The sequence below is a fragment of the Capricornis sumatraensis genome, chromosome 22, assembly GCF_032405125.1.
Source record: "Capricornis sumatraensis isolate serow.1 chromosome 22, serow.2, whole genome shotgun sequence".
Taxonomy (NCBI): Eukaryota; Metazoa; Chordata; class Mammalia; order Artiodactyla; family Bovidae; genus Capricornis; species Capricornis sumatraensis.
Genome location: NC_091090.1, coordinates 15,430,135 through 15,442,746, shown reverse-complemented (window position 1 = coordinate 15,442,746; position 12,612 = coordinate 15,430,135). Strand labels below are relative to the sequence as shown.

Genomic DNA, 12,612 nt, shown 5'->3' with positions numbered 1-12,612 from the left:
GCCTCAGACGTGTAGTCAAAAGCTGAAGGACACACAGCACTTCTAGCTGCATACTTACCCATCACAGTATGCCTAACTTTCTAACAAAATTTTAACAAGTTGTCTCTAGAAAGGAATTAATTCCCCAGTGTGTGTATGATTTACTTTTACCATAAGCATATTTTACAACTAGAAAGACAAGTCCTAAACCCTGTTAGTCACAATAAAGTGGTGTCTTACACAATTAGGCTGTAAAATAAAAACAGTAAGCAGAAAACAAAGGCGTGGCAGTCTAGTATGGCTTCAGTGCTGAATACACTACAGATCTTCCTTATGATGGGGTCATGCTATCTTGAGTTGAAAATACAAGTTGAACATACTTAACACACCTAACCTACCCAACTTCAGAGCTTAGCCTCACCTAAACGTGCTCAGATCATTAGCCTACAGTTGGGCAAAAACATCTAACAAAGTGCGGAATCTTTCATGTAACTCACTGAGTACTGAACAGAATGAAAAACAAAACGGTTCTGAGTACCGAATGCTTTTAAAGCATATTAATTCACCTGGCAGTCTGGGAGCCAAGGCTTGACTTGCTGTCCCTTGGTGCCCAGCACCAATAGAGTACGGTGCTAGCCCAGGAAAAGATCAAAATTCAAAGGAGTTTCTGCATATTGCTTTTGTACCACTGTAGTCAAACCACAGGCTGAATCACCGACTGTCTGTATTGTTTAGCAGGATGAGAAGTGATAAATGAGGAACTTTTTTCTGCCCTTTTTAACATGGAGACTCACCTCTCAACTGGCTAAGCAAGTCATGGACAATGTTTGGGAGACCAGTACTCAAAAAGAAAACTTCCTTTCCTGGAGGATACAGCTGGCCGAGTAGAGACAGGACCAGAACAAAAAACTTTAAAAATTTCCTTTCCTGACTATTCCAACTGTCTTCCCCCCAGCTTCCACCATCCTGCGAGCTTTCTTAACCCTTTCCAAACTATCATTGTTCATCTACTCCTATTTTCAAAGTGGGCAGCTTCTACTCCCAACCTCACTTCAAACGGACAGCTATACATTGCCAACTGAAGACCAACCAGTCAGTTAAGTCAACTTCTTATCCCCAGTAAAATTTTCATTAGAGCAGTAACACTCCCAACTTTTTGGCCTTTCCACCAGTACTAAAGCTAGACAAGCTATCCTACACTATTTAGCAATAGGGCTGAAAGAAAATAAAACACTTTCAGTTTTACCTCCAAAGAGTTATGCACTCCACTGCTCCCGTCTTCTAACTTCCACTTAATGATTATACTCATTTCTTCACCTCATTCTTTACAGTCCCTTGTTTCCCACTACTGCTACCTAAGGGGCTTTTCAAAGCACCTGAGATATCTGCCACCTCACTCAAGATCCAACAGCCTCTCATAACATGTAAAAGCCCTACAACCAACATCTTAAATCATTCTCATCTATAATACGCTGGAACTTATTACTATCTAGTTCAAGGTTTCAACATCCCAATATTGGACAAAGGTAAAGTATTACCTATGCTGTTTTGAGACACAGCTGGTGTTATTCCTTATCACTGCACCCCACTCCCCATTAAAATAAATGCCTGTCAGGCTGCCATGTGGGAAAAGTGTGACACAAAAAGGATTAAATGACAACGCAACACTCCAATTTGTATTTATTTACAAAACACTTTTGTTGAAAGTTAACATGGATGGTTTTTCCTAAACTAAAATTTTCTCATTACAAAAGAAATTCGGTGGCAGAAAGCCAGCTGGACTGAGTTGAAACAAAGTGCCAGCTGCCTAAACTTAAAGGGATGTCGAAATTGTTTCCTGAGGGAGTTCTCTCAAAACTTAGAATGTTTTATATGTTGATTATTTCCATTCCCCTTTCCAAATGACCGATACAAACAGCAACCCTACAGCATTCACTAATTTTCTTCAGCAACTTTCCCCCTTTGGTCCAATCTGAGGTTTGAGGACCTAACAACAAAAAAAAGGCCACTAAAAGGATACTAACTAGCCCCACATGAAATTTATGAGTTATATACTGCAACAAAATGCCAATTCATAAATGAATAGAACTTCAAAAAGAGGGGGAAAGTCACCTACAGCCTACTTTTTCTGGAAGGTATAATCTTGCTCTGGAAATGAAGTGAAATATTCTCCATCTCATCTAGTCTCCAAACGATGACTAGTGAAGGTAAGTATCAATGTTTCCAGAGATTTTCACTTCAAGACTAAGCACATGCATGTACTAATAGATAAGGCACTAAATAGCCGCAATGCATGCTTTACGTAAGTCAGAGAACCAAGGAAAAACTAAAAAAAAAAAAGAAAAGAAAAGGTAATATTCTACACAAGTACTTCATGTGTTAGTCTGAGAAACATTTTGGCTGTTGTCTTGTGTTCCATCCAGGTAGTTAAAGAATCGGGATACAGAATTATAAAAATACCATATTATGAATTTCTGCAGTCTCAAACAATAAGTTGCATAACAAAATTAGGCAGTTAACTAGGTTTATCAAGACAAATTTTCAGTATCTCTTCTCAGAACCTTACAACTATTCTGTGTACAGCTGAATTCTTTTTTATGAAATTAAGTCTTTACTGAATTTGTACAATATTGCTTATGTTGTTTATGTCCTGGTTTCTTGGCCATAGGGCATATGGGATCTTAGCTCCCCGACCAGGGGTCGAACCTACACCCTCTGCATTGGAAGGTGAGGTGTTAACCACTGGACCAGCAGGGAAGTCCCCAGCTGAATTCTTGTGAAGCAGCCAATTTAATAAAGTAGAATGAAGAGAATTTGTGTGGATATATAAAATTAAATCCAACAGTATTGGACTGTTTTCATAAAAATATACTCCAACCCAGTTTTTCTTCAGCTACTTTAATTATAAAGTCTTTCATGTTCTCAAAAAAAAAAAAAAAAAACCCAGAAGGCAACAGTCTAGTACAAAAATATACAACTGGAAGACATTGCCACCAACCAGATCTGACAACTAAATCATGTTTCGGATTCTGAAAATGAAAGCACATTAATATAAAGTACTACACCAGTGGTTCTTATATAACCCAGGGATGGAAAAATCAATCAGCAGACCTGGAAAATATCATTCCTGATAAAGCACTGCAGAAATATGAACGACACTTCAATAAAATGCAACCAGGACTTTTCCATCCAAATATGGGTGAGTTTAACTAAAAAGGTGGTGATGCCATCTACTGATCACATTATCTTTTACGGAACTGTAAAAAAAAACATAGAAATAGTTGGTAAAAGGTATCTGTATCTCATAAAATTAAAACTTCTCTTTCTGCTTAAGACATGGAGGTCAGAAGTAACCCACAATGGATTGAGAACAACAGAATTAACTATTGCTGCAAAAATAAAAACTATAACCCTTAGATATGTTCCTTAAGCTATCACCAAGTGTTAACAGTGACCTCTAGTGAACACCTGTAATCATTACATCACAAGTCAAAAGTTTCTGTGACTGCTTTCAGTATAATATTCAACTGAGAATCCAAGACACTGGCCAATGGGACTTGTAATTTCAGAAATTAGTTAACTACAGAGAACTTTTTAAAAGCCACAATGTAAATGTAGAATACAAAGTTTGAATAATTTCTACCTTCCGTATTTTTTAACAAGCCATAGAACTGTGCTCAGGCTTCTGGTTAAAGTGACTGCAAATTTGGATCCTAAGGATAAACCTGAGTTAACTTTATATTAGGTCTGTATTGGCCACTTTGTAGCTATCATCTTTCCTTTTTTACAGAAGCCCAATTTAAGACTCTGCAAGTTGCATACTGTCAAAAACATCCATGTTCACTGTAAGAGCAGTGTCTAATACTGATGTACCAAATTACTTCCACGAAATCAGTAGCTATCTTGCCTTGCTTGATCCCAACATTTAAGCTCATTATGAAAGGCCAGAAGGCCCAAAGCCTGAGCTCTCAGTACTAAGTAAGCAGTTTTACAAATGTCTTCTGCCAGCAAGGATCATACTGAACTCCACTGACACCAGTTCTCCCGTGATACCCAGGACTCTTTTCCCTTGATGCTTTCGTGAAAGGTTAAGAAGGACCACTGGAAATAAACTTGTTTAGGATGAATTTCTTATAAAACATCCTTATAGATTAACACAATGACTTCTTTCATGTTAAAGAAAAGTCAGTACAGCACAATCCAAAACTATCTTTAAATAGCACATTTAAGGAAACTAAGCCACAAGACTGTTGCATTATGATTTAATCTAATTGCACAGAAGTTTGAAATTACAACTCCTCTAGATATCTAAGAGGAAGATTATGCATGCCTCCATATTTCAATTCTGCACTGTTACATTTGAACCATGTAGTGAATTTCACATAACGATGGATCAATTTAGAATTCCCATGCAACACCTCAAATTATATAAAATGGAAGCAATTTTTAAAGCTCTGTGGAACGTTTTCATGCTAGTGATTAAAAGCTTTTTTTTTACTGGCAACTTTGGATTATAATGTATCAGGTGGCTATATTTCAAAATGTTGGTCACTGAATATCATGGACTTTAAACTGGCTTCTGCTCCTAAAAATGTATCACTTAGATGGACAACCAGTAAGTCCCTTCACTTCAAAAGCCTCTAATGTATTTCTTAAAAAATAAGATTTGTGTAACCAACTGCCTTCTGTGGGACAAGAACTATGGTAATAGTGGGTTCAACTATTACAATTATGCTTATATTTTATTTTCAAAAGCACTTTACAAGAAAATATAAGTATGGCTTCCAACAGGAATGTTACACCTGGACTTGGTACCAAGCTCAGATTTTAGTTTTGCAAGGAAAAACAGGCTTTCAGGTTAAACAACAATTTGTAACCAAAACTTTAATCCCAAGGATTTTCACAAAACATATTACAAATGACAGCATGAAAAAAGAATCTTGCACAACTCAGTTCAGCTCTACAATGTACCCTTAAACTGGCAGGACATTTGTTATCTTGAGTAGTCTCATATTTCCAAATAAAGAATGTTACAAAGAGCTATGTATTCATATACAGCAATCACAGAAGGAACTTACAACCTAAAGCAAAGGTAAACTAACTTCCTTGAAACTTCTTAGATTCTACACCAACTGGACAACCTTTTGTCCAGTGTGAAGACTAGTGGGATTTTTTAAACCTCTAATCTAGTTTAAGGGTGCAGCTTTAATTTTTCCAGCTGGCTTTTGAGTTCACAGCAGCTTTTAAAAACTGCTTAACTACAGCTGCATACCATATCCCAGCTATGTTGAAAAAAAACCTTTCAATTTTTGCCAGTTTTTATTTCCATAATGTTAAACATTGATTTTAGCTGGGCAGGAGTTAAGAGGTTTATTTTCAGCCTATGCAAGACTAAAATTCAAAGCAAATTAAATTTTGCTTAAGGGAACATTGTAAAGTAACAATTCTTGATATTACATGCCTCATATGATCCATTTCAAACCATAAGAGAATTACCTTTGTGTCACTGTTCCAACAGACAAACAAATGTGAACAGCTAAAACATTTTAAAAATGCACCAAGCTTATGAAGTCTCAAACAAAACTTGAATTTTCTGTACATACTCCTGTCAAATGAAGTTATTTCCTGTACACCACTCCTCTTGCAAACTGGTCTTCTATTTCCTTTCATTTGACCTAGATCGGCTGAAAAACAGAAACAAAAGTTATATCTGTTAACTCAGTTACAGGGAAAACTTCATCAAAAGATTTTTACATTAAAAGTTATAAACATTTTGTCCTAGTAGTTTAAAAGACCTATTTCTGTTTTTAGTATATTATGTATGCAAGCTCTTAAATGGCTCAGGTCATTAAAGATCTTACCTACGAGACCTAGAGAAAGATCGGGACGGCTTGTGATTTCTCTCCCGGGACAGTGATCTCTCTCTTCTCCTATCTCTAGAAAGGGACCTAAAGTAAGAGGAGAAAGAAAAATGGAGCCATTCAGGATTATACACAACAATGTCTAAGTTTTTGAAAGCTAAAAGTTCTATATGTTACTTGATCATTACTAAAGTCCGTGTCTATTGCCATTAACTGAGTCATCTGGAAAACAGCTTAGAAATTTCACAAACACTCCCACTTCTGAGAATGTGGCCCCCAAAAGATACTTTACCTGCTCCGGCTGCGGGAGAAGCTTCTCCGTCTTGGAGATCTAAAAGCAGAAAACAGGAAAATTAGGCTAATTGTCAACTAGCATTTATGGCGTGAGGCATTTCCCAACTTTTCAATCTCACTGTTGGGCCCAGTGAATGTGCCGAAGAACTGGCACCCATCGTCCAAAAAATAAAATTTTTTTTAAGGAAAACAAAACAAAAAAAGGGCACAGAAGGATTAAGGAACCAAAAGCTCAAGTGAAAAGCAGGTATTCCAATCATGGATTCACTTTAACAAAGAATGCTTCACAGCAGATCTGTCCAATGCAAAACTCCATGTCAAACTAACTTCACTACCCAAACACCACACCAAAATGTAGTCCCACAAGTAGTTCCAAAAACAGTACCATAAACCAGTATTTGGAACCCATGCAAACCTGTAAGTCCATGACAAGACTTAGGTACCAGGTGGATAGTGTAATTTTGTGAAAACGCGCTAGGTGTAAATATTGATGCCATTAAGTGCTACATTAGAACTGCATTTGTGATCGTCACATTTAAGAGTGTGTTTAGACTTATCAAAATTACCTTAGCTTGGCCCACTTCACCCCCAAAATTTTAAAATTTTGAAAACTGTTAGTAAAACCATTTAAAGGTGATAGGATTCAACAAATTTTTGCTAGAAAGGAAAGCTAAATCTGTTAGAGTTATTAAAATTTTTAGTTTGGCATCTCACACATGCAAATAAGTTTCACTTGAAGGTCTAGTTACATTATGAGTTCCCTATCACCCTTAAAAGTTTTATTCAAGCAATATATATGTACGTTACCATTCAATTATGCACAGCCAGCCTTTGATCCAGAAAAAAGAATTACTTTAAGCCGCTTACTCCTTATTTTAACCAGCAGTAAACTGTATAAGCAGGAAAAACTTACTAGTTTTTGGGTTTCAACAAGCTAGAAATGGTGAGGTGAGGCTGCCGGACTGACGGCCAGGAAGAATTTGCTGAAAAGGTTTTGCCAGATGTTGCGTTGGATTTAGTTGGTTGGCGAAGGGGGTGTTGTGGATTTTTCCTGCTTTTTTGTTAGCCGAAGGCTGCTGCTGTAGTTGTTGTGAAGACATTTGGTAAATAAACAGCTGAGCTGATTGGCCAGGAATGTGTGGGCGGTCGAGGTGGCTGCTGCCGATTTGGTTAAGGTTGGAGAGAAGGCTGAGAGAAAACAGCATGCTCGGGAACCAAAGGGCGGTGCAACCTGACGACTGGCCATGCCTGGGTCATGTGAAACGACACCAGCCAAGCTGAATGGGGCGCGCTGGTCACATGACGCTGAAAGGGCTAGTTGACTGGCTAATGCAGACTCAGAGGGTGGTGAGAAGAGACATGATGGTGACTCTGTAACGGGGTTCATTTTTATTAATAGATGGACCAAAAAGCACAAAAAAAAATGAAAAACAAGCCATCAGTACAACCATCTATTAGCTAACAAATACTCTTTATTATGATGGGCAACAGTGTGTTGTTTTGTTTTTCAAAACAGCAAAAGGGGCAAGATTTTGAACTCCTATCTCCTAGGACTTCACTCATCTGTAAGAGGTAAATTCAGTCCTATAGAAACTATTTTGGAAGTTTGAGGAGATGTGGAGTTAGCATCCAGACAATACTGCCTGGTCCAAGAATGATGCCATTTTCAATTATAAAAAAAAACCTGCATTCTCTCCTATTTGGGTTTGAAGAACAGATGACTGGGATTACTTTAGCCCCCTTTATTGGTTAGTGACTTTAGTTTCAGAATGATTTCTACTTTACCAGTTGTAACAATAAAACAGCTGCCTGTATGATAAATATTACAATCGTGCTAACAGTAGAAAACACATTTTTGTGAAGAGCTAGAGTTGAATGTAATGTTTGTCATTATGGAGTCAAGAAATGGAAAAAGGCCTAAACTGAAGTATAAGGGAAGACTTGGAAAGATGCAACTAGAAGATGAACTAGAAGACAGATCCAAGATAGAAGTTACTGACTACCAACATGAACAGTGACCTAAAGACAAAAGCCAACACTCAGCACAACTCACATATCCCAAACTACACCCAACAAACGCTTCATAAAAACCTGATTCTTCAAAGTTAAAACCCACCAACAAACTTTGAGATACCTGTTCCTATTAGCTACACCAACACCTCTAAACACGCTCTCTCTAAGTACCTGCGTCGAGGTGGAGGACTCCTCCTCCGATAATCATCTCGAGGGCGACGACCCCAAGAAGGAGGTGGGCCACGATTACGACTTCTCTTTTCACCATTCGATAGTTCCACTCTTACTCGGCAGCCACAGAGAGTTCTAGGAGGCAAAAAACAGTAAATTTAAAACAGCCAAACTAATTTTCTAAGAGATGTGCATTAAAGCAAGGAAAAAACAAATACAAAGCCCCCTCTTATAGCTAGCTTCTTTGCAAAGAATCCAACTGAATGTCTGCCGAATCCTTAATTCCAAAGCAAGTTTCAGTTCCTTATCTTTTTTCTAGTAAAGAAAACCAACTTCCTTATGTTTTATTGCTGTTAGTCAGTCTGATCATTGGGCTCAATGCTAACAGTTAAAAGTTAAGTATGAAAACCTAGATTCATCCCCCAAGCTAGTTCATCTGTACATCCTGTTTTGACTTCTTCCTTCAGAAGTTGCAGCAACTGTTTACCAATCATAAAGACTATTTGTTGGTCTCTCTCCTCCCCATTCCCTCTAAGCAAACATCAGTAAACAGGACAGAAGCATCCTGGACATTTTACATTTTCCTTTCCCTTCAATCATCACACAACAGTTTAAACGTAAGAAACTGTAGCTGAGAACAATTAAAAAAAAAAAAGACCTTTATATCCCACCTACTCATTAATGGTCCACATCACTGTTTAGATAAGCCACCATATGTGGACAGTGATTGGGAAGAGGTGGGGCCCTGGAAAAACGTTTGTGTAATCTGCTTAGATAAATGACCTTTTACGTATCTTTATAGTCAACTTGCAGACCCTTTAATTTTTGGATCTTAATTCTGTTCCTTGGTTTCATGAAACCCAAGTTTTCAAATGCCAGGAAGAAGGGCAACACCTGTTCACTGTTAAAAACTCAGGTGTTAACTTACCAGTCAGCTAACAGAATATTGTAATACAAAGGGAAATATTGTTACATGATCCACATTTCCTAAACAAATATTTCCAACATGTATCAAAAAAAGATAATAGTACAATAAACCCATATAACCATATCCACTTACAATCAATCTGTGGCCATTAAGAGGGATGACTGATCCACAATTTTAGACACAATTCAAAGGTGACAACATGACTGATGCTTTGTGGTGGATTTAGATTAAAATGTTTCAACCACAAGTCACACACCCAAGCTGACCATTAAAATTATTTTCTCCAATGGCCAACTGAATAAAAAAACTTCCCCTCTTCACAAACTGTTCACTTTTTTTGATTGCCAAAAAAAAAAGGTTTTATGTAAATTTCTAATAACATCAATTTCAGATAGCAAAGAAGTCATCTATAAGCCATATATCCTAGAGATTTTAAATATTAAAACACCATAAACTATCATTAATTAATCAACAAATTACCTCCCATCTAGCTCTCGGACAGCATCAGCTGCGTCTCGGGGATCTTCAAATTCAACAAAAGCAAAGCCGGGAGGGTTTCTAGCAACCCACACACTTCGGAGTGGTCCATAATAGCCAAAAGCTCGTTCCAATTCAGTCTTGTTACCATTGTTTCCAAGATTACCTACATAAACTTTACAGTCCAATGGACAGGAATCACGATGCATTTCTGCAATTAAAAAATATATATATACATATTATAATCCACAGTGAAAAATAGATTCAGGAAAGAACTCAATACTAAAACCCAAAAAGCTAGGACTATCCCAGTAGTTACCGATAACTGCATAAAAGCCAAAACAAATTGTGAAAGAAGGGGGGAAAAAGCCTCCTTGAAAAGCGGGGGGGGGGGAAGCAGGGGGAGGTGGGGCGTCAGGGAAGAAAACACACCAGAGGAGTGTTTACCAAAGTAGAAACTAAGGATTTTACCTATTTCAATTAATTTCACCTAGAAGAGTAGGATCACCTACCCAGAAGCAAATTTAAAAACAAAACGAAACTCACTTAAGACAATCACCAAGAAAACTGATACTAATGTGCCTTCACAGGTCAAGTTAACCAGCATCACTCCTCACAATGCAAGACAAATCTGTTTTAAAAAAATGTACCTTACTCTATTCTCAATAGCCAAAAAGTGTCAAGCCAAATATCCAGCAACAGGTCAATAAGCAAAATGTACTATCCAAATTATTCCAGAATCAAGTACCCATAAATAACACAAATGTGAAATGAAGCGTCAGAGCATACTATTATAGATAACAGACACAAAATAGTGCACATATTACGATTCCAAGAATGTGAATTATCCAAAATGGGCAAATCCAGAAACATTTTAGTAGGTACCGGGGCTTGGGGAGAGAGGACAGGGCAAAAGGTGAATCGATGCTTCGGTATACAGGTCACTTCATTGGGTATAAAAAAAGTTCAAACTAGTGAGGTGATAGCTGTACAACAATGTGAACATACTAAATACCTCCGAATTGTGCACTTTAAAATGAAGCTTATGTTAATTTCACCTCAGAGAAAAAAACATGTTACTTAAAATTTAAGCCACCCAGGGGGCTTACATTTTTACAAACTTTAGATACTTACACAGTCACTTAAGCATTATCTAATCAACTTATAGGCAAGTTATCCATTGCATAAAAGAGCAGTCTGCCCATGAACTCAGCTCAAGGGCTTTACCATTTTTTTCTCACTCTGGGTTTATCCAATTAAAAAAAAAAACCAGTCCAGACACATCCTAATTGTGTGACCCCACCCTGCAACCAGGAGTTCTGAGACCAAATCACTGCTGAGGAATGTGTTTTTTTCCCCCTTTTCCAGAAACTTTACAGTGACCAGTTTCAGGCCCATGCATCAATAGGAAAACTCACAAGAACAATTCAGCTCAAGAAAGGTCTGTTTAAAAAAAAAAAAAGTTATTGGGTCCCGACTGTAAAAAGTGAACTCAAGTTTAAAGAAAAAAAAAAAAAAAGAAAGTGAGCATAGAAATCACTTAATATGGTTCCAAAGGCTGAGTTTTGATTAGTGACCTGAAGGAAAAAAACGATAAGCTACCTAAGGAAACGTGCTGCCAAAAAAAAAAAGGCGCCATAAATTGAAAAGCCGCGGCCTGGAGTACAACCGACTACTGAGTCGACTTGGATAATCTCCCTTCCCGGCTCACCGCCTCTCCGTTCCCAGTGTAGGATTAAAAACATCTCCACTCTGAGGCCTGGGTATATCTCCGAGGGGCCGAAAGCCCCCGCCACAGCCCCTAGCTGAACGTCACAAAATGGCGGCACGTCTCTTTGTCTCAGCCTGCCGCCGCCATTGGGCCTATCCCTACTTCGGCCCCTTTAAGGCCCATTTCCCACCTCATTCCTTTAGTAGTCGTTCGCTTACCGAGATCTTGGGTTAGAAATGCGGAGGTCCAAATCCACAGAACCTAGGCTAGGTCTTCCCGGTCCCCTCCCGTCCGGCGTCCCCGGATGCTCTCGCACACCCGGCGTCCACGAAATGGCGGACCACCGCCGTCTCCTCGCCTCTATTTATACGACATACCAGAGTCACATGATTGGATGGGTTCGCCCAATGAGAGGCGGAGAACGCCGTGACGTAGTGGCTACAAACGCAGCGAGAATCGCGGTTGCTGGGAGCGCGCTCAGGTCTTGGCGCCTTGTCCGTAGAGGCTGCTGTGGGGTGTCTCAGCTCCCGAGTTCCCTCAGGTGTAATTCCCCAGTTGCTGACTTCCAAGTTATCCTCAGTCCCGTCTCCCTCACCTCCAAATAGGCGGGGGTTTAAGAACACCTGCGCTGTCACTCTGATAAAACGTTTTGCTCCTAATGAGATTAAAGTATTAAATAATTATTAAAGTATTCACTAATTACTTCATCCTCGTAAGCGGTTAGGCTGGAACTAAGACCATCACGTTTAGGAAAGTACTTCGGAATTGCTCCCAAGGTCAATGAGCCTTTGTGATTAAGCTGCCACCAGACTGTGCCAACCGGGGTCCCACAGTTAGAGAAAAGCCCAAGCCTAGAAAGTCTGCGGAACTCTGGCTGAATTCTCACGTCTCACGCAAACTGCAGGATTTGACCGAGACGATGGCGTATTATCACGGACTCTTGAAAAGTGTAATAGCAACGCAAACGCAAATGAGACTGGTCAGGCCATCTGGAAACTACCACATTTAGCAAATAAAAGTGGAAGTTCCTGAGGAAGATTGAATTTAAATTCTGGGCTCCGAACGAGTGCTATCCTTTCTCCTAGCAAAGGCTGCTGTATTGGCCTGGGGGCAGGAGTGGGGTCCATGGGTCACTCATACCTTCCTCTGTTTTCTACGTCCGGTAAAAAAAAAAAAAA

General features: G+C 38.9%; 1 protein-coding gene across 1 annotated transcript; it reads right to left on the bottom strand.

Annotated features, from left to right (window-relative positions):
- Positions 1 to 1,663: 1,663 nt before the first annotated feature.
- On the bottom strand, positions 1,664 to 11,759 carry SRSF3 (serine and arginine rich splicing factor 3). The gene is made up of 6 exons (XM_068994249.1): positions 11,653 to 11,759; positions 9,727 to 9,934; positions 8,319 to 8,453; positions 6,133 to 6,171; positions 5,841 to 5,927; positions 1,664 to 5,663 (listed from the first exon to the last, which is right to left on the bottom strand). Exons 2-6 carry the CDS (start codon positions 9,930 to 9,932, stop codon positions 5,636 to 5,638), a joined length of 495 nt encoding a protein of 164 aa, XP_068850350.1. The 5' UTR covers positions 9,933 to 9,934; positions 11,653 to 11,759; the 3' UTR covers positions 1,664 to 5,635.
- Between the last annotated feature and the right edge of the window lie 853 nt (positions 11,760 to 12,612).